The 18,639-nt window shown below is 40.3% G+C and overlaps 1 protein-coding gene and 1 long non-coding RNA gene across 3 annotated transcripts in view; one reads left to right on the forward strand and one right to left on the reverse strand.

Moving 5' to 3' along the window:
- LOC112820144 (uncharacterized) overlaps nucleotides 1-18,639 on the forward strand; it is a 133,051-nt gene that overhangs the window by 79,217 nt on the left and 35,195 nt on the right. The window lies entirely within an intron of this gene.
- The window catches only part of SGCD (sarcoglycan delta), a 965,947-nt gene continuing 948,622 nt past the window's right edge, over nucleotides 1,315-18,639 (reverse strand). For both annotated transcript variants that reach the window (XM_025867162.2, XM_073890571.1), the window contains 2 exons: nucleotides 11,537-11,660; nucleotides 1,315-10,172 (listed from right to left, as the gene is read on the reverse strand). In XM_025867162.2, the coding sequence (XP_025722947.2) occupies nucleotides 9,999-10,172; nucleotides 11,537-11,660 (298 nt within the window). In that variant the 3' untranslated portion in view covers nucleotides 1,315-9,998. The remainder of the gene's footprint in view (nucleotides 10,173-11,536; nucleotides 11,661-18,639) is intronic.

Consider the following 18,639-nt stretch of genomic DNA (forward strand, 5'->3'; position numbering starts at 1 on the left):
GCTTATTTCCGTTGACAAAGCAAGGCTGGGTTATTAAGTGGGTTACAGAACCTCACATCTTTTTTAAAGGAGTCAAGATCGGAGGAAATGTAAAAGTTGCTGATTTATACCGATTTGCCACTTTAAAAATATTTCTTTCAAAGAAGTAAAGGAATAGGGTTCTTTTTAGCTTTCTGGTATTTCTTCTGTTTTCTAATTTCATATCAATATTGTCAGTTAACTTGACTCATCAATAATAGCCTTTCCCTTTCATTAGTGTTTATCGTTTTAGGGACACTTCAACATTTTGTCCATCAATGCATCAGGTCTCTTGAAGGGTGATTTCTCTGATTTCATTCTCTTTGATTTAGATTTTTTTTTCTGGTATATTCCCACTCCCCCCACCCCCAGATAAATTGCACCCTGCCTGGGAATGAAATTTTTATTATAGTCTTTTACCTTGAGGATTCTGTAATGCTGCTTTAGTGTCATTTGTAATCAGGAGCTAAATTTCATGAGCTGTGACCTACCATGAAAATATGGTTGAGAATGGACACTCGTTCTATCATGTATTGGATATGTAAAATTATCTTAGATTTTCTAGATGAGGAAATGACACTTCTCTACCTTATAACATGAGGATCAATTTAGATATGTCGTTACTCTTTTATAAACTTTAAAAATGAATATAAGCATTCTAGGATCCCAGGTTGATAGGTAAATAGATAAAGCATAGTACAATGTAGAATTATGGAAGAAATCAGAATAAATTAATAGGGGAATTGAGGAATAATGATGAAGGCCACTGAGCCAAGATGATAAGGGAATAGATACTGAAGGATTATATCCTGGGGTGGGGTGGTGCTAGATGGAAGGGCATTCTAGGTGGATGGAATAGTATGTGCAAAACTCAGCATTGTGGAAGGCCAGGAGATGTGAGATGCCCAACATGGAGGATTGATCGTGATGGGTAGATTAGAGTGGTTTTGCCAAAATGCCTTCTAGCATATATTGTTTCGCTCATGGCCCCATGTAGGGTAGCAATGCTACGATATTCTTTGGATGACGATGAAAGCTGATTAGACCAAGAATGGGCCTCTGGCTCAAAGGTGGCTCATCCATAGGCTGACCAGGACTGCTAAGGTAGCCTGATTAAAAAGGTTTTACCTTTACCTAAAATTGACCAGATAGGCTTCTTCACTGATTCAAAGAGGGGTGTAGTAAAATGTAGCAAAAGGAGCCCAAGCAGGTCATTAGGAGAGCTGTAGAGGCTGGCTGTTTTCCTGACCTGCTCCAAATCCTGGGGACTCTTCCCAATTCCAGGCCGTGTATTAACTTACAATAAGCTCTCTTTTATGAGGCAGCTTGTGTGAATCTCTTCTGGGGAGCCAACATGTCAGGCCACTGATGAAAGAAATGCGGAAGAGAAGTTAATTTGAAAATTTATTTCTGAGGTAGAGTCAATAGGAGTGACTGACTTACCAACTGTGAAAGAGGAATTCCCTAAAGAAGTGGACAAGGGTGCTTTCCTTCTTACCAATCATTATTTTTATTAATATATTTTACAAGACTGCAGTTGAAATAATATTAAATACAAATTTTTTATACAGAAAGTGTAATAAAGTTAAAATAGTTCCTTGTAGTTCATAGCATTATTGCAATGCTTACAAAATTTTTGCATAGAGTGTGCAAGGATTGATGTTACTTAAAACAAAACTAAAAAGCTCTTCCTCTTACATCACACCCAAACCCAGAGAAAAATAAACCCACAAATAACCGAAAGCCTGAACTCAATTGCTTTATGGGAATGGGGTTCCTTTTTCAAAATCTCCAAGCAAATGGGACTTCTATGACCTCATCTTTTCTGTTAAAAGCACCAGAATCTGGCTTCTCCAGGAGTGTATCTAGCCAGCACAATGATGGATGTCCTCTACCTTTGCCTTTTAAAACGTGCCCTCCTTAAGGGATGTGCTTCTCCTTCTTTGTGTCCTCAAAAAGCGAGAAACTTGACTGAGGATGTGGCTAATACATAAAAACTCCATCCCCCTACTTACCAAAACACTGGATACAAATTGGGTTAATTTTGTGTCCACCTCTAATTCAGGTGTGCCAACTCTTCCCTTTACTTTGCTTACATCTCCCCTTCTTACCAGAGAACCTGATTTCTGGCTCTGGTGATGTTTGTTCCATGAGACTCATTAAGGGTACCCTTTTCCGATTTGCCAATCGGACACATAACACCAGTAAAAGAAAATTCCTGAATGACTTACCCTAAAACAGGGTTTTGACATTTTTGAGCTCATGCCTTTACTCAGGTTTTATAGGGTGGTTGAGCCAGAGGAGTATTACAGGACCACGGCTGGCACTGGGGCTGTTGTCTGTTGGGGTACAGTGGGAAGCTCTATCTCCAAGCCCCCAGTGGATCACATATGTGCTGCTGAGCAAGCAAGAAAAGCAGGATGAACCCCAGTCTCTTTGCGGCTGTGGTCTCTGAGCTCTGCGTGGGGGCACAATGACACTGGGACCTTAACACAGGCACGCTGCTTTATAACCTGTTCAGATGGTCCCTGGCTGAGTTAATTCTTCAAAATGATTTTAGGTCCTTTAACTCCTACATATCAAACCCTAGTCCCTTTGCTCAGAAGATGAAAGTGCTCCAAAGCCACCAAGTTGTAAGGAACTTCAGATGTACTCATCTTCTCCTTTAGTTGCTGGAATGCCACCAACCTCATTGCTGAATCTAGGACACCACAGTTAAAATGTATAGGTTCAAGGTTAAACTATTTAGACAAGAATTGGCACATGGGTCTCATTTCCTATTCCAATCAATTGGTAGTGATGGCCTGAGTGCTTTGGCAAGAATTTCTGCTCATGGAGAGGGGTATGGCCCATTAGTGATGATTGACAAAGTATGGGGTATGGTTCTCAAGCTATTATTAGAGCCAAAGTGGCCAGCTTGGGTACTGAATGCATAATGCTGAGTTCTTGCTGGTCCTATCTTCTTAAAGGGAAATAGGGACAACAACAGAGACGGAGCTCCCTTATACTTGATTCTTCCTGTAAGTTTTGCTACAAGTAAAGGTCAGGAAATATGATAACCAAGGCCTCACCTAAAATATTTGTCTTTTGAAGTGAGGAATAGGAGAAGGAGATGTATGTGTGCAGAAATGCTGACTTGTTTAGTGCATGCCTATATATCACTGAGTATTACAATTTTCTCTTAAATGTAAGGCTGACAACCCAGGCATCTTTCAATCTGTAAGGACAAGAAGTCTGACTTAACAAGGATCGCACACAAACAAATTTTTTTTTCTGGTTCCAGATTCTGTTGTTCAGACAGATCACTTATATTTTCACTGCAGGTATCTCTACTTTAGTACTAGATGCTGTCATGGATGACAGACTATAAAGAGAAGGGACATAAAAGTTTTATATCCTCATTGACCCAAGAAGGTCTAGTCTCAAAGCTGGTAGGAGACACTTCTCAACAGCTTGAAAAAGAGTTTGACCTGTTGGTGACTTCACTGCATAGTGGGTTGGAGTTAGACCCACATTCTAGCTCTGCCGTTGTCTAGCTAGTGGCTTTGGGCAAGTTTCCTAATCTCTTTAAACCTCAGTTTCCACATCTGTAAATTGGAAATATAATAGAATTTAACTCAAAGGATTGTGTTGAGGGTGAAATAAGTGAATGCATATAAAACAGCATAATGCCTAGCATATAGTGCTTAACGAAAATCAGTTAAAAATTATTGGAGAATAGAATCCAACTTTTGCCATATCTTAAAGTAGGCTTCAGGTTCAAGAAAATTGCTTTGATTTTATGTAAAATTTTGTGGGTGTGATTCTTGGGGAGAAGGTTGAGAACTTTGCTCAGATTCTCAAAAGAACCTATAACCCCCAAATTTAGAATCTCCTGAATTGGATGAATATGGGAACTAATACACCAACATCTTCCTTGTCAACAAATACCATCCTCCTGCCTTAGGACACTCCTTTGCTATACTGCTCCTATGTAACCTAACCGATCAGCTGGGAATTTTTCACATGATGAAGTCTGAGCTAATTCTGATTCCACCAACATAACCCAAATGTAGGAGGCTGTGAAGACATTGGCAGTAGGGGGACTACTATCCTAGTACATAAAGAGTAACTTTGAGGTAAAACAGATGTTTCCTTCTTCATGCTTGCTGTATTTATCTGATCTCAGCTAGTGCTCAGTGATGAAACCAAACCCCCTCATTTGCTACTGAGGGTGTCTACATGCCTAACGGGGCATTTTGGGCTACTCTGGCTTCCTATTCTATAGACAGGTGGATTTGGACTCTAAATATACTTTTTGCCTACAGCAGGTTCTCCTTTGTTCTAGTCCAATTGCCAAACTCACAGATGTGGAACTGCTATTAGCACTTGCTGAGCTGTGATGGAGGAGGAGCAGTGAGCATTGATGTTGGACTGCGGAGACTGTTTAGTGATGGATTTTGTACCGTCAACACTGTTAGGACATCACACCACCTATTGCATCAAAGGGCCCAGCATTCTGAAATTGCTCTCTTTCCTCAAAGGAAGATGCTAATTTCCTACTCTGTCAGGATCTGTAACAGGAAGTGTGTGTGTGCGTGCGTGCGTGCGTGTGTGTGTGTGTGTGTGTGTGTGTATTGCGGGGGGGGGCAGGTAAAACCAAAGCAAATAGTATATGTGAGCTTGGGTCACCCTAAACTGGAGATTTTTCTTTCACACTTGTGCCGAGACATGTTGACATGTCTAACAATACTCAAAACAAGGACCTCCCACAAATAGTGATTTTTCCTTTGCCATTCAGCCCTGCCTTGAGAAATTTCAAAGACTCCATTATGAAGAAAGCTTTTAAGAACTCTGGAAATCCCGTTGCTTTTGAAAGTGCTAATGTATGTGGTGTGGTGTGCTGGCTGAAGCAGCAGGCTTCAGAATGCTTTATCTCTTGTCAGTGGGTTTAGCTTTGTGAATGAGAAATTCAGAGGCAACTGTATAATTTTAAATTCAGATTGCCACAAATAAAGAGATGCATCTCTACCCAATGCAGTGGTTTTGACTATTTTAATGGAAATATGTTGGAAGTGAGGGAACCTTCCCCTGAGGAGAAAGTGATGAGAGACATTTTTATCTTTGAGATAAAAGGCGTGTTTTCTAAGGTTGTTTCTTTTATTATAACTTTTCGCCCCACCTGCTACTGGGCCACCATGCAAATGTATCATTCCAGGAACTGCTTCGTTATCCTTTTTGTGCCTAAGATTTCCTGGTGCAGGAGAAAGAGAGTGAACGGTCTTGTCTTGTTTACAACTTACTTAAGTGAGATTCTCACCTTTCACAGAGCCTTAAAAAATAAGGATCAGGTGCTTACAGGGATCTGTTCACCTCTGTGGTCCAAACATCATGCTACCTTTTGCCTAAAATCAACAAAAGCAAGATACTCTCATGTAGCTGCTTCTGTGGATGGCAGTGTTGCCAATTTAATCCTTTTGGTTGAATCCAGATAAAATGCAAAAGGGCTCTTTAAGTGACGTTGATTAGGGTCTGGTAAATGGTGGTGGTTGTTGTCATTAAAAAAAAATCTTTTCTGACACGAACACTCATGCTTACAAAGACTTGTTTGTTATTGATGCTGTTTTAATAATATTGGATATAAGTACGGATTTAGCAGTAGGGATGTTGACTGAAGGGACAAATCTCTGGTAGGCACTTGCCTTATGACACAGAGGCAGAGATGTTGGAATTCAAAATAGGTCTTTTTTTTTTTTTGCATTCCTGCCATACCATAGAACAAAGATCCAAAGTATTGGAAACAAAATCAAACTGGCATTGATCTGGTTTCCCCACTAAACACCTTCATGAAAGACGTTTACTGTATTTTTTCTTCCTACATATTTTAAGATGCTGCTTCCACTATTTCTCCCCACCCCCCAATATTTATTATTCTTCCAATATTATTGTCCTACAAACCCTTCAGGCCAGGTGGGGACATAGGGATGGAGAATGCACGGGAGGTGTAAATAACTGAGTTGATGGATGTCCACAGGGCCTGTTAGGTCAAAAATATTCTCTGGAGGACCATGGAATGAGCATCTTCCTGGAATATGTGCTGGTGAGGTAGAAAACCTATGACATTGCAGAAACGGTCCCTTCAGGAGAAAGATTCTAAATTTAAATCATAAGACCTTTGCTTCTCTTCTGGCCCTCTAAAATACTGACCTGAGGAACCACCTCTCTATTAAGGGTCCTAAGAAAAAAACTCTTGGAGGATCACGGCTTTCCTTTTGCACTAAGTCTTCTCCTGATTCCATCCTCCTTTTTCCAAAGAATCCTGTGAACCTGCATTTCTCAGACAAGTGGATCACTTTTACGCATAACATAAGGCTAACCTTTTTTCTATAGGCAAGTATTTATATTCCTAAGCACACAAAGAAATGTAGGATGACTCCATGCTACTGTGGAGTTTGCTTTCTTTCCAGCTGTGCCCAACACATAGGACAAATGACCTCTATGTTGGGGTCGGCAACCTTTTCTGGAAAGGTCCAAATTGTATTTTATGCTTTGCAGGCCATGAGGTCTCTGGCACAGTTACCCAACCTTGTTGTTATAGAATGAAATCAGCCACAGACAACATGGAAATGAATGGATGTGTCTGTGTTACAAGAAAACTTTATTTACAAAGACTGGTGATGAGCCAGGTTTGGTCTAGGGACCACAGTTTGCTGACCCCTGCTCTAGAGTTACACTTTAAGCAATCTTTGGTCTATGGTTGCTGGATATACAATGAAAATCATCCAAAGGAAACTGACCTAAAGGGAGTTAAAGCCAATTCAAGTTTATAAGATCTATCCCTTGGGTAAAGGAACAATTAGAAAGCCTCATACCAAGTTTCTACCTACAGAGATGCCACCATAAGGGCTTTTGAAAGCCTTTGTCATAGGCTAGCAGTTTCTTAAGACTGAACTTTTATGACTTATTGAACAGATAACAAATAGAACTGAGTGCTAAACATATTTGGAGATCACTTTTTAATTTTTAAAAATCTTCTTAAGACTATTAGCATACTAGAACTTCTAGAATATTGATTCACTTGAACTCTTTCTTACGCCACCTGCTGTTTAATATACTGGAGTGTGATTGTCTAGAAGATATTATATATAGAGATTAGAAAGAACCTCACTTTTAAGTTTATCGGATTTTAATGTAAAAGATATGTTTTTTTTCCCCAGAATTAAAACTTTCTCTCATGACCATGGACAAATATTCTAGTTGGAGGAAGTTGGGAGAACAAAAGGTATTGAGGAACTTTGAATGCATTTTACTGACTTCTGTAGTCTGAACTGAAATACATAATTTAGTCCATGCCAAGTTTCCTGCCTATTACCTGGTATATTGTAGTCACTTAATACAAATGAAAATCAGAATTTTTTTTATCATGTCTGTTCCCCATAGGTGCTTGATTTCTATTCTTGGCTTGCTATTATTATTTTTATCCTATTTGTGATCTGATTACCTTTAGGATTAACATCTGCAAGTGGGATCACATCATTCTTTTTTATTGGCATAAAATCCCCAAGGTGCTGATCTCAGACTTGCATATGATGATTAGAACAAAATCAGAGGAAAGAGGTTCAGGGAACCTTTTGTTTTCTTGTCATCCATAGATTATGTACTTGAGATGGCAAAATGCAAAGATGGTTTGTCTGCTTAAAAACATTTTGTGTTGAGGTATTTAGCCATGGAGGGCCTCATAGCTACTACCGTTTGTCTCAGTGACATGGGGTAGATGTTCCTCGTAGCCAAGGGGGCCTCTCCTATTTGGCAAAACACCATATGTAGTACCTGCAGATTCTGGTAGTATGATCCTACAGGATATAAATAATACCAAACCAGAGCAACTTGATACCTTCTTAGGGTTTTCCTTTTTAGACTTTACTGCTACAAACTAAGTAGTTATGTCCTTGAACAACTCAATTCTTCTACATGGGATACTGACGAGGAGTGACTGGAGGGAGTATGGGGTCTGGAAGCCAGCAGGGCCGCTGGTCAGCCTAGGAAACCTCCCCTTCTCTGGTCCCCCCCTCTCCTAAGTGACTAAGTGACACACAGCTTGCTTTCATATCCTCTGTAGGCAAACCTCAGCCTGATGCTTGAGTGTCCTCTCAAAAATATCAGATCTCTTATTCATTTCCTATGACAAATCTTCCCCCACTTGTGAAGAAAAATTAAAACCTTGTTGAAGAAAACACAAATGCCATTCAGGCCTACAAATACGACCTCATTTAGGGTTGTGGGGCCGCTGCTTGCCAAATGGTGTCTGGGACTGTCTAAGCCGGTTACACCTCCATTTGGGCTCCTGAGAGTCCACTTCTGTCAGCCACTTGGTTTGTCTACTAGCTTTTAAGAGGCCCACTCATGACTAAACCATTACCCTCCAATCACCCAAAATAAACTACAGTTGTAACAACAAGATAAATAGGATGTGCTTCTCCTTGCTGAGTGCATTGACTTAAGGCATAGGCACATTTCCCCCTCTTTGAACAGAGACGGTGTAATCCCCTGTCCCAGCACAAGAGCTGGCCAGGGTGACCCTGGAGCACGATGATGAAGGTGACAGATGAGAGGTAGCTGATGGCGGGAATGAGGGAGCTGCTTCCACATATCAAGTAGTGGTGCTGCCGGGCCACGGGAGCACAGCGAGTCTGAGAAATACACGTGGCTCAATTTATATTAATTTCCAGTGACCATTTCCGGGGGCATGTATTTCACATCTGTGATTCTTGGGTCACCCCTCTTGGAGAAAACATAATGGTGGATTTAGGAATAGGAATATCCCAACTATATATATATATATATATATATATATATATATATATAAAGATGGAAGCCAGAGTTTGTGCATGCCTTTAGAAATAAAAGGCGAGTCTCTAAATTACCTACCAATCCCAAGATACATAGAAAAATTAATTAGGTTTTCTATGCTCCTCTTAATTAGGTTTCTATCCCTAAATGGCTTCTCTTCAGGTGGGGGTTCCTCTCTTGAGGATTGATGGACTGGATTTTGACTGACCTGATCATTTGGGGCTGGAGTCTGCTGGATAAAGTCAGAAGTGAGGATGAGACCGATTCTGAGCCATTTTTTCCTTTAAACAGAGACACATCACCCATTTATTCTTTGCCCATAAGGCCACCGGATAGCTTCCAGCCAACTGAGGAGCAGCTGTTACCCCATTTTGTGCTGATTTACAACTCCTATTTTAACTATGGGATACTAGGTGATTTTTGAAGGAAGAGAGCAGGAGTTGGGTGAGCAGTTCAAACTTTGCTGAACCTCACCCCCCACATTCATCCAACTACAAAAGCCCCAGTACATTTGGCTATGAAGGCAGAACAGCCATTTTGTGTTCCTACAGCTGACTTCTATGGCACTGCCCCATCCCTCACTTGAAGAGGGGAGAGTGGGCCAGCCTTCCTAAAGCTAAAAATGGAAACGAAATGTCTATTTCAATATGAGGTCTCAGTGCTTGAGCGTGACTTGGAGATTCCCGCCATCACTGCCCTGTAATGACACTAAAGGGGAAGATAACGTGGCTCCTCAAACATATCGGTGAATATTCGGTAAGTGTCCAATACACTGTGTGATTTTTGAAGGGTTTGGGGAATATTGGGCTTGAATCAGTATTTTGATCTTAACATGTAGGTGGTGGAGTTGACATGGAAATGATGGTGGATATCACAGGGTCACCCATGGTTCCTTTTGTACTGAAACCTCATTTTATACAGAGGATATATATATTTATTTATATATTTATATATATTTATATCCACCCACACGCATACACACACACATACACACACACATGCATGCGCACACACACACGCATATGCGCGCGTGTGCACACACACATGGTCTTTGATAGGCTTTCTGTGTTCTAGTAAAAATAGCTGGCAGCCAGTATCTAAAGACAAAAACGGCCTTTATGCTGCCGACAATGTCCACTATGGATGGTCTCTCAAAGGCAGACACTTGTGTTTATCTGACAAGTGGAACCAGTTCCTGCCTGGGACAGGAATAATCTCCCATTGGCGCAGACGCAGATCTCGAACACCTTCTGCCTCGTTCCTGTAGGCGTGTAGGATCCGTGAGGCAGTCTAGGTAGTTGGATTTTCGCAGCATCTAACTTAATCTAAAGAGAGTGAATAGGAAGGAAAGAGTAGTTAGAAGCTGCCATTTATTCTTTTGACATTCAGAGACAGGAGATGAATGAAATGAGCACCTACTATGTGTTGAGTATTCTAGGCACTGAGAACTCAGAGATGAACATGACAGATAAAGTCTCTACCCTCGTAGAAGCTTATATTCTACCAAGACAGTGTCACGCTGGTCTATATTAGCAAAAGTGTGCAAAGGTATATCAAGTAGAATATGAATTGAGTCCCAGAGTGAAATGCATTTGGAAATGCTCTTAACCATTTCTTTACTATGGGGCCCTCAGACCCTCAGCTAGGTCTGTGTGTATGGGAAGACTTCAAGAATATGCAGTACTTTCCAGTCTTAAATGACTGTTAAGATTATAATCAATTCCTCCAGAGGCTGGATTCTGAGAGCTATAATCTGCATAGGTAATGTAGTCACTATTTCTAAATGTGTGTGATTTGGAGTTTGTGGCTGTTTGAAGAGACCATTTTGATAAGTGAACGCTTTATCTGAATAGCTCTTTTTTTTAAAACAAATATAGCAAATGCCAAACCAATCAAAAGGTGGATTTGGTGCACACAAACAGGTGGAGATGGATAACCTCTAAGCAGATATGAAAAGTGGAATAGAGTTTTGCTTTAAAAAAAAAATACAAAGCTTTTCCTCTATTTAAAAACTCTTAAATTGGAAGGTTCACTTCTGAATGTGATGAAGACATTTTTAAACCTTTGCAGTTTACTCCCACTTTCCTGGGATTTGGCTTACCATGTCTACCCAAGGGCAAGCGGCTATTCTGTTCACCAAAGTGGGGTTATGTTGGGTAGAAGAAGGAATATGTGCAGTCCTCCGTCCTCTCATTGCCTACTCTACCCTGTCTTAGTTAGTTCCGCCTTGTCCTGATTGGGGATAGCTGCTGGCTCCCACTCCCCATGCTCAAAGTACTAACATACAATGTAAACTTTAAAAGTGACTATGAGTAAATTATGTTCAGCTTGAGCCAGATGCATGTGATATACAGCTTAATTAGGCTGGCTACCTAAATCTTGCTTTTGGGTGAGAGACAGAATTCAGAAACAGCATTCATTTTCATAGCCATGGGCATAATTCTGTCATTGTAGTATATGCTATTACCTCAGCACTTTACAAATAATGAGTCATCACTCTTACATGTTGTGGGTTAGGCTTATAACTGTGCTGTTCGACATATTTGTTCCGGACATAAAACCTTCTGATTGGCTCCTCTTGTTAGAAATGCAGGATCCACTTTGGTGCTAAGGGAGTCTGGGAAAGTTGTGGGGAAGGTTGGCTTGTTGGCGCTGTGTCTCTCTGGACCTACGTCCGTCTCACCCCTACCTCTCCATCTTTGGACTCCAGCCTCAGCTCAGTTCTGCAGGTGGCTTCCATATTGCCGGCTTCTGCATTGATTTCGACTCCTTTGGGGGCCTCCATCACAAGAGACCGGGTGGGGGACTCCAACCTGAAATACCCACAAGGTGAAGATTAAAAACCTCATTTAATTTTTTTTTTTTTTTTTTTTTTTTTGGTAAATTTGAGAAGCAGTTGCTGCTCAGAGCATTGACACAAAATGGCATTTCAGTATTTGATCAGGAAATCTTTCCAGCTTTGCTTTACAAACCTGGTCAAGTTTTTCAGGGAGGAAGTAACCTATCTGGGCCTTATCTTCATTGCATATTGAAAAGATTGCTGGAAAGGTGTTCTAGGATCCTGGCTTCATTTTATCTTACACCTACTCAATTATTGCTTTATTGGTATAATTAGCCAAATTCTTACATAAGTTTTATTTTTGGAGTAAGGTGATCTCGAGTCTCAACTGCACTTTCTAAAACTGGTAGATATTCCTTCTACTTTGTCGAAAGAAGCAGAATCAGATAGAGTTTAAAAAAGGGACGTAGGAGTTAGGCAGGCCTGACTCAAGCCCTGGGAAGGCCACGCTGCAACCCTGGCAAGACTCTTCGTCCCTTTCCAAAAGTTCTCAAAGCCTCAGTTTTCTCATCTATAAAGGGCCTCAAATGGTGCTTGGAACATTAGAAATGCATTATATGTGTTAACTATTGCCATTACTGCTGTCACTATTGTTAGTATACCAGCAAATCATAAAGAAATTTCAGGCCTTACTCAACTGGTTGTCAAAAGAAGAGAGGAACAGATCATTGGTTGCTGGGGGATGGAGAGGGTAAAGGATTTGACGGCAAAGGGGCAGCATGAGAAGGAGAGGTTCTGGTGATAGAACTATTCTGTATCTTGACTGCAGTGCTGGTTACATGGCCCTCTGTGTTTGTGAAAACTCACATAACTGTACGCCCAAAGAGCGGATTTTCTTATATGTAATTAAAAAAGGAGAGAAGGTGAATCAGCTAAACTCCATGTTAATTATGGCAAAACAGGCTAATACTCCTTAGAAAGATCTTTGCCTAACGCATTTAATGTGAAAAATGTTAACCATGCCCTGAATAGTCTTGATTTTAATATTATTGTCAAATAGCCGTGGATGAAGATCCTTTTCTCTGTTCACAAAGGAGGTATCCTAATGTAGGAAGCACAGACTCAGCATGGCTCTCAAACGGCTCTGATTCAGACGAGTTTCCTGTGTTTTATTTGTGTGTCCCCAACTTCCAGATGCTTAGAACATGTTAACGAGGAACAACATCCTCTCTGCCAACTGCCGGCTCCCTGTTCTGCTTCCACCACTCCTTACCAACCCTCTTGGGTTTCAGTAAGTGGCAGGAAGAGCTGACCAGTAGGGACACCACCACTGAGCTACCCCAAGTCACCACTTGGCACCCCACAGGTGCCAAGAGACAGCTAGCTCTTCACACTTCTCCACTGGTGTCTGCATTTCCCCTGCAGTGACTCAACCAGAGTCCCAAAGAGGAACGACAGGTCTATAGTTCTGGTGAAAGACCGGCCTGAGCTTCTGCTGAAATCATTCTTTCCTTTCTGACCTCACCCCTTGTAATGGCAAAAATCCCTCTTCCCTACTGGCTCCTCACAAGACCTTCACCAAGGGGATGCTGAGCTGGGGTGGTTCTGCCTCTAATTATGCTTTACTTCATTTGCATGTGGTTCCTCTCACGAAACCATCAGTACAAGGGGGGAGGGTCTTGACACTGGAGCAATAGGGAGTGACGTCTGTGCAGTGCAGTCTTGCCTCGGACCTTCATCCAACTCAGTTCAGCTCCTCCCATGCTCTTGATCCTCTCACTTTTGAAACATGAGGTTGCTTTTGTGCTATTTCCTTTGTTTCTCTCCCATGAAGTCTGGCTGGCTTACACAGTTTATCCTGCATTTTCTAACATCTTCAGTTTTTACTCAGGTGGATACCTCTCCCCTTATGGTGTAAGTTTCCCTTCCGGTAAGATTTCTGCTCAGCTCCAACTTTGTTCACCTTCTTCTCAACGGTGCTGCTGTGTCATCCACCCTGCCCAGGTGACAGTCCTCACGCCATTTTCTCTTTCCCCTTCTTCCCTCTCTCATCTGACCAGTTAACTTACAACCTCGCCCTACTCAGTGTACTCACTCACCCCCCGCCTGGACTGCTCGAGGGCCTCACACATTTCGTCTCTCATTCTTACTTTTTGCCCGTGTACTTCACACAGGAGTCTGTTTGCTGAAGTACATTGGGAATATGTCCCTTCTCTTCTCAGTAGGTGGTGGACACGGCACCAGGTGCTTCATATGGACTATCTCATTTAATCCTCACAAAAGTCTTATGACTGCGGTACTCTCTTAGTCGTGATTGTGCCCACAGGGACACAAAGGTAAGAGACTTGCCCAGGGTTGCACACCTAGTAAAAGGGCAGGGGCAAGCTTTGAACCCAGGTGTAGCCAGTATGTTATCTACTACATCTTATCACTTCCAGAAAACTTGGACTTCTTCCCTATCATATCTTCACCCTGTTCTTTGCACTTCAAGGCCACCTTTTTATGGAATTAGTGCCTGTATTTCCAAAACCAGTATCTGTCAGTAAGGGTAGGGTGTCAGTACTGCGTATGGCTCAGTGGTGCAGACTTCCCAGTACGCAATATTTCTCAAACTCTAACTGACATCAGTAACATCAACTTCAGGATACGGTGAATGTGTCCATACTGGGTATGTAGCACTCACACTGAATGATTCATACAGAAAGAGAGCTGGGGTAAAAAAAGAGCTTGATGTAGAAAAAAATGTATGGAGCTAGGAGAACTTTATCAGATGAAGTACTGGCATTTCAGACGGGCCTTAGAATTCACTTACTCTTGTTCACTTCTGTGGGCTCTAAGATCAGCAGGAGGGCTCCCGGGCCAGAGAAGTAGCTTCAGAATGACTGCTGTCTTTTTCCCCCTCTCAGCCTTGGAAGTACTAAGTTGCTGAGAAAGGGAGCTACTCTGAAACTGTCTGCTATTGTGAAAAGCTACAATAAGGTAGAAATGACAATTTCCTGGAAGTAGAGACAGAAAGGTAACTGTTTCCCAGCCTATCTTAATGTCTTTTGCTGTTAGGCAGACTTAATAGTTTGTTAAGATAGATATTCCTTACTGTTAATTTTCATCTTCCCATTGTGGAAAAAAGCTCCTACAAGAGCCCCGTGGGGCCTGCACAGAGCAGGAGGAATGCTCCTGTGATGTCAACTTCTGACCCTAGATAACCAGTCACAGCACAATGGCTAAAATGGCCTTGAGCAAGAAAAAAAATGGGAGGAGGCTCCCTTCTGATGGAGGGCAGCTGAGGGTCCTGCCGGCTCTTGGCAAGGAATACTGCTTCCATTAGAAGAGAGTGCAGCCCTCTTACGGCAGGACTGAAAAAGACTCAGAATGGAATAATGACCAGGCAGGGAGGCCCTGGGGTTGGGCCAGGTCCTCAGCAAGAGTTCTCGAAGGTGAGCATCAGGATCCCCTGGAGGGCTTCTTAAAACACAGACTGCTGGCCTCGACCCCAGAGTTTGGATACAGTAGATCCAGAGTGGGGCCTAAACACTTGCACTTGTGGCAGGCTGAAGCTGCTGGTTCTGGAACCACACTTTGAGAACCACTGTTCTAAAGCAAAGGTCATAAGCTCACGTGCCCACAAAGACGAGACAGGTGCTGTAAATTAGTGACCCATAAGGAAGCTGTGAGGAAAACAGTCTCTGGACAATAATACATGGCAAGTGATGGAAATGCTTTCTACAGGGGGCAGCTTCTATTCTAAATTTGGCTGATTACTGATGACCTTAGTCATGTCCTGAGCTCCTTTTCCTCTTCCCACCATTTCCTTTCCTCAAGAGTAACTACTATTATGAATTTTGTGTTGACTGTTTTCTTGCTTCCCTTTATAATACCACTACAGGTTTGCCTCCTCATACAATACATTGTTTACCGTTGTGTGTTTTTGAACTTGATGTATAGAACAATCAGTCCTACTTAGGTATTCTCCAGTGACTTTCCCACCTCAACATTATATTCCTGAGATGCCTCCATGCTGTAGCACATAGCTGTAATTTATTCAGTCTCCTTGGCATTCTCTATTGTGATTTGTCCATCCCTCTGTTGGACATGTGGGTTGCTTCCAGGTTTTTGTTTCCATAAACAGTACATCTGTGCATATTCTGCATGTGGTTCCTGGTACAAACGTAATTTTCTTTAGGATGCATATGTGAAGAGCAGGATTGTTGGCTCCTAGGGTATGTGTAACTACAGCTTTATTAGATATAAGTTGTGCACAGGAGTGTATTGTATACAGTTCCCACTAGTATTATATAGAGTTCTGGTCATTCTACTCTCTTGCTAGCATTTGATAATATTTTAGTATGAAATGAGTGTGAAATGGGATGCTATTGTCTTTTAAATTTGCATTTCCCAGATTAGTAATGGAGTTAAGCATCTTTTCATTTGTTTGTAAACCATTTGGGATTCTCCTTCAGTGACATGTCTTTTGGCCATTTTAATTGTTTTTATTGTTATTTTGTGTGTGTGAATTTTAATAGTACTTTATATTCTGAAAAATAATTATTTAGCAGTTCTACGTGCTTACAATTTCCTTTTTGAGTCTGTGGTTGTGTCTTTTCACTCTGTGCTTAGCGTCTTATCAAGAATGAAGTTTTACATTTTAATGGTGACAAATTTATGATCTTTTCTCTAGGATTTGTGTTTTCTGTGTCTTATTTGAGCAATCCTTCTATACATTGAGGTCATAAAGATATAATATACTGTTTTCATGACTTTCAAGTTTTGCTTTTTCATTAAATCTCTAATTCATCAGGTATTACTTTTTGTGTATGATCTGAGGTTGGGGTCGAAACAGATGCGGATGCACAATCTCATCATACATTGAAAAGTCCTTATTTGGCTCCATCATATGGCAGTGCCATATAACTATGGGTCTCTTTGGGGGCTTTCTAGTCTGTTTCACTATTCTATTTGTCTATCCCTGTGACAATAAGTAGTTATTTTAGCTTCCTTATTACAGTTTTAAAAGACTTTTAAAGTCTTTTATTTCATAAGGCAAATCCTCTTACACCGATCTTCATGAATGTCTTAGCTTTTTCTCCACATCCTTGCCAACAGTTGTTATTTATTGTCTTTTTGATTCTAGCCATTTTGATAGGTGTAAGGTGATATCTCATTGTGGTTTTGATTCACATTTCACTGATGATTAGTGATGCTGAGTATTTCTCACATGACTGTTGACCATCTGTATATCTTCTTTGGAATAATGTTCATTCAGGTCCTCTGCTCATTTTTTAAATTGGATTATTTTGGGTTTGTTTTTTGGTATTGAGTTGTATAAGTTATTTATATATTTTAGATATTAACCTCTTATCAGATATATAATTCCCAAATATCTTCTCGCACTCAGTAAGTTGCCTTTTCATTTTGTTGATGGTTTCCTTTTCTGTACAAAAGTTTTTTAGTTTGACATAGTCCCAATAGTTTCATTTTTGCTTTTGTTTCTTTGGCGTTGAGGAGACATAGCTAGAAAAATGTCAGTAAAGGTGATTTCAAGAAAATTACTGCTTATGTTTTCTAGGATTTTTATGGTTTCATGTCTCACATTTAGGTCTTCAATCTATTTTGAGTTTATTTTTGTGTATGGTGTAAGAAAGTGGTTTAGCTCATTATTGTGCATAAAACTGTCCAGTTTCCTCAGCACCATTTATTAAAAAGACTGTCTTTTCCCCATTGTATATTCTTGCCTCCTTTGTCATAGATTAATTGACCATGTAAATATGGGTTTATTTCTGGGCTCTCTATTCTGTTCCATTGATCTATGTGTCTATTTTTGTGTCAGTACCATACTGTTTTGAATACTACAGGTTTGTAGTGTATTTTGAAATTTGGAATTATGATGCTTACAGCTTTGTTGTTCTTAAGATTGTTTTGAATATTTAGGGTCTTTTGTGATTCCATACAATTTTTAGAATTATTTCTTTTAGCTCTGCAAAAAATGCTGTTGGTATTTTCAAATGGATTGCACCAAAACCAAATCTGTAGATTGCTTTGGATAGTATGGACATTTTAACAATATTAATTCTTCCAATCCATGAGCATAGTATGTCTTTCTGTTTATGTCATGTTTAATTTCTTTTATCAGTGTTTTACAGTTTTCAGAGTATAGTTTTCACCTCCTTGGTTAAGCTGATTCTTAGATTTTTTGGGGGGGGGCACAATTGTAAATGGAATTGTTAATTTCTCTTCTAAGAGGGCACATTCTGCATGGAGCACTGGGTGTTATGCACAAACAATGAATCATGGAACACTACATCAAAAACTAATGATGTAATGTATGGTGATTAACATAACAATAAAAAAGTATTAAAATAAAATAAAATAAAATAAATACAAAAAAGCCACTAGATTTCTGTATATTAATTTTGTATCCTGAAACTTTATTGAATTTGTTTTGTGCTTCTAGTAGTTTTTTTGGTAGAGTCTTTAGGATTTTCTATGTACAGTTTCATGTCATTTGCAAATCATACAATTTTTTCTTTTTTTTTTTTTACAATATGGATGCATTATATTTCTTTTTCTTATCTGACCACTTCTGCTAGAACTTCTAGTACTATATTCAATAAAAGTGGTGAAAGTGGACATCCTTGTTTTTTTCCTGATCTTGGAGGAAAAGCTCTTAGTTGTTCACCACTGAGGATAGTATTAGCTGTGGGTTTTTAATATATGGCCCTTATTATGGTGAGATATGTTCCTTCTAAAACCACTTCACTGACAGTTTTTATCAGGAACAGACGTTCAATTTTGTCACATGTTTTTCTCCATCTATTGGGATAAGATGATTTTTCTTCTTTGTTTTATTGATGTAGTGTATCACATTGACTGATTTGTGAATACTGAATCATCCTTGCATCCCCAGAAATAAATCTCACTTGATCATGATGAATTATCCTTTTAACATACTATTGAACGTGGATTGCTAATATTTCATTCAGGATTTTTGCATCTGTGTTCATCAGGGATTTTGGCCT

This window comes from Callorhinus ursinus, unplaced genomic scaffold (genome assembly GCF_003265705.2).
Source record: "Callorhinus ursinus isolate GAN/ISIS: 27379988/994484 unplaced genomic scaffold, GSC_fseal_2.0 scaffold3, whole genome shotgun sequence".
In the NCBI taxonomy this organism is placed as follows: domain Eukaryota; kingdom Metazoa; phylum Chordata; class Mammalia; order Carnivora; family Otariidae; genus Callorhinus; species Callorhinus ursinus.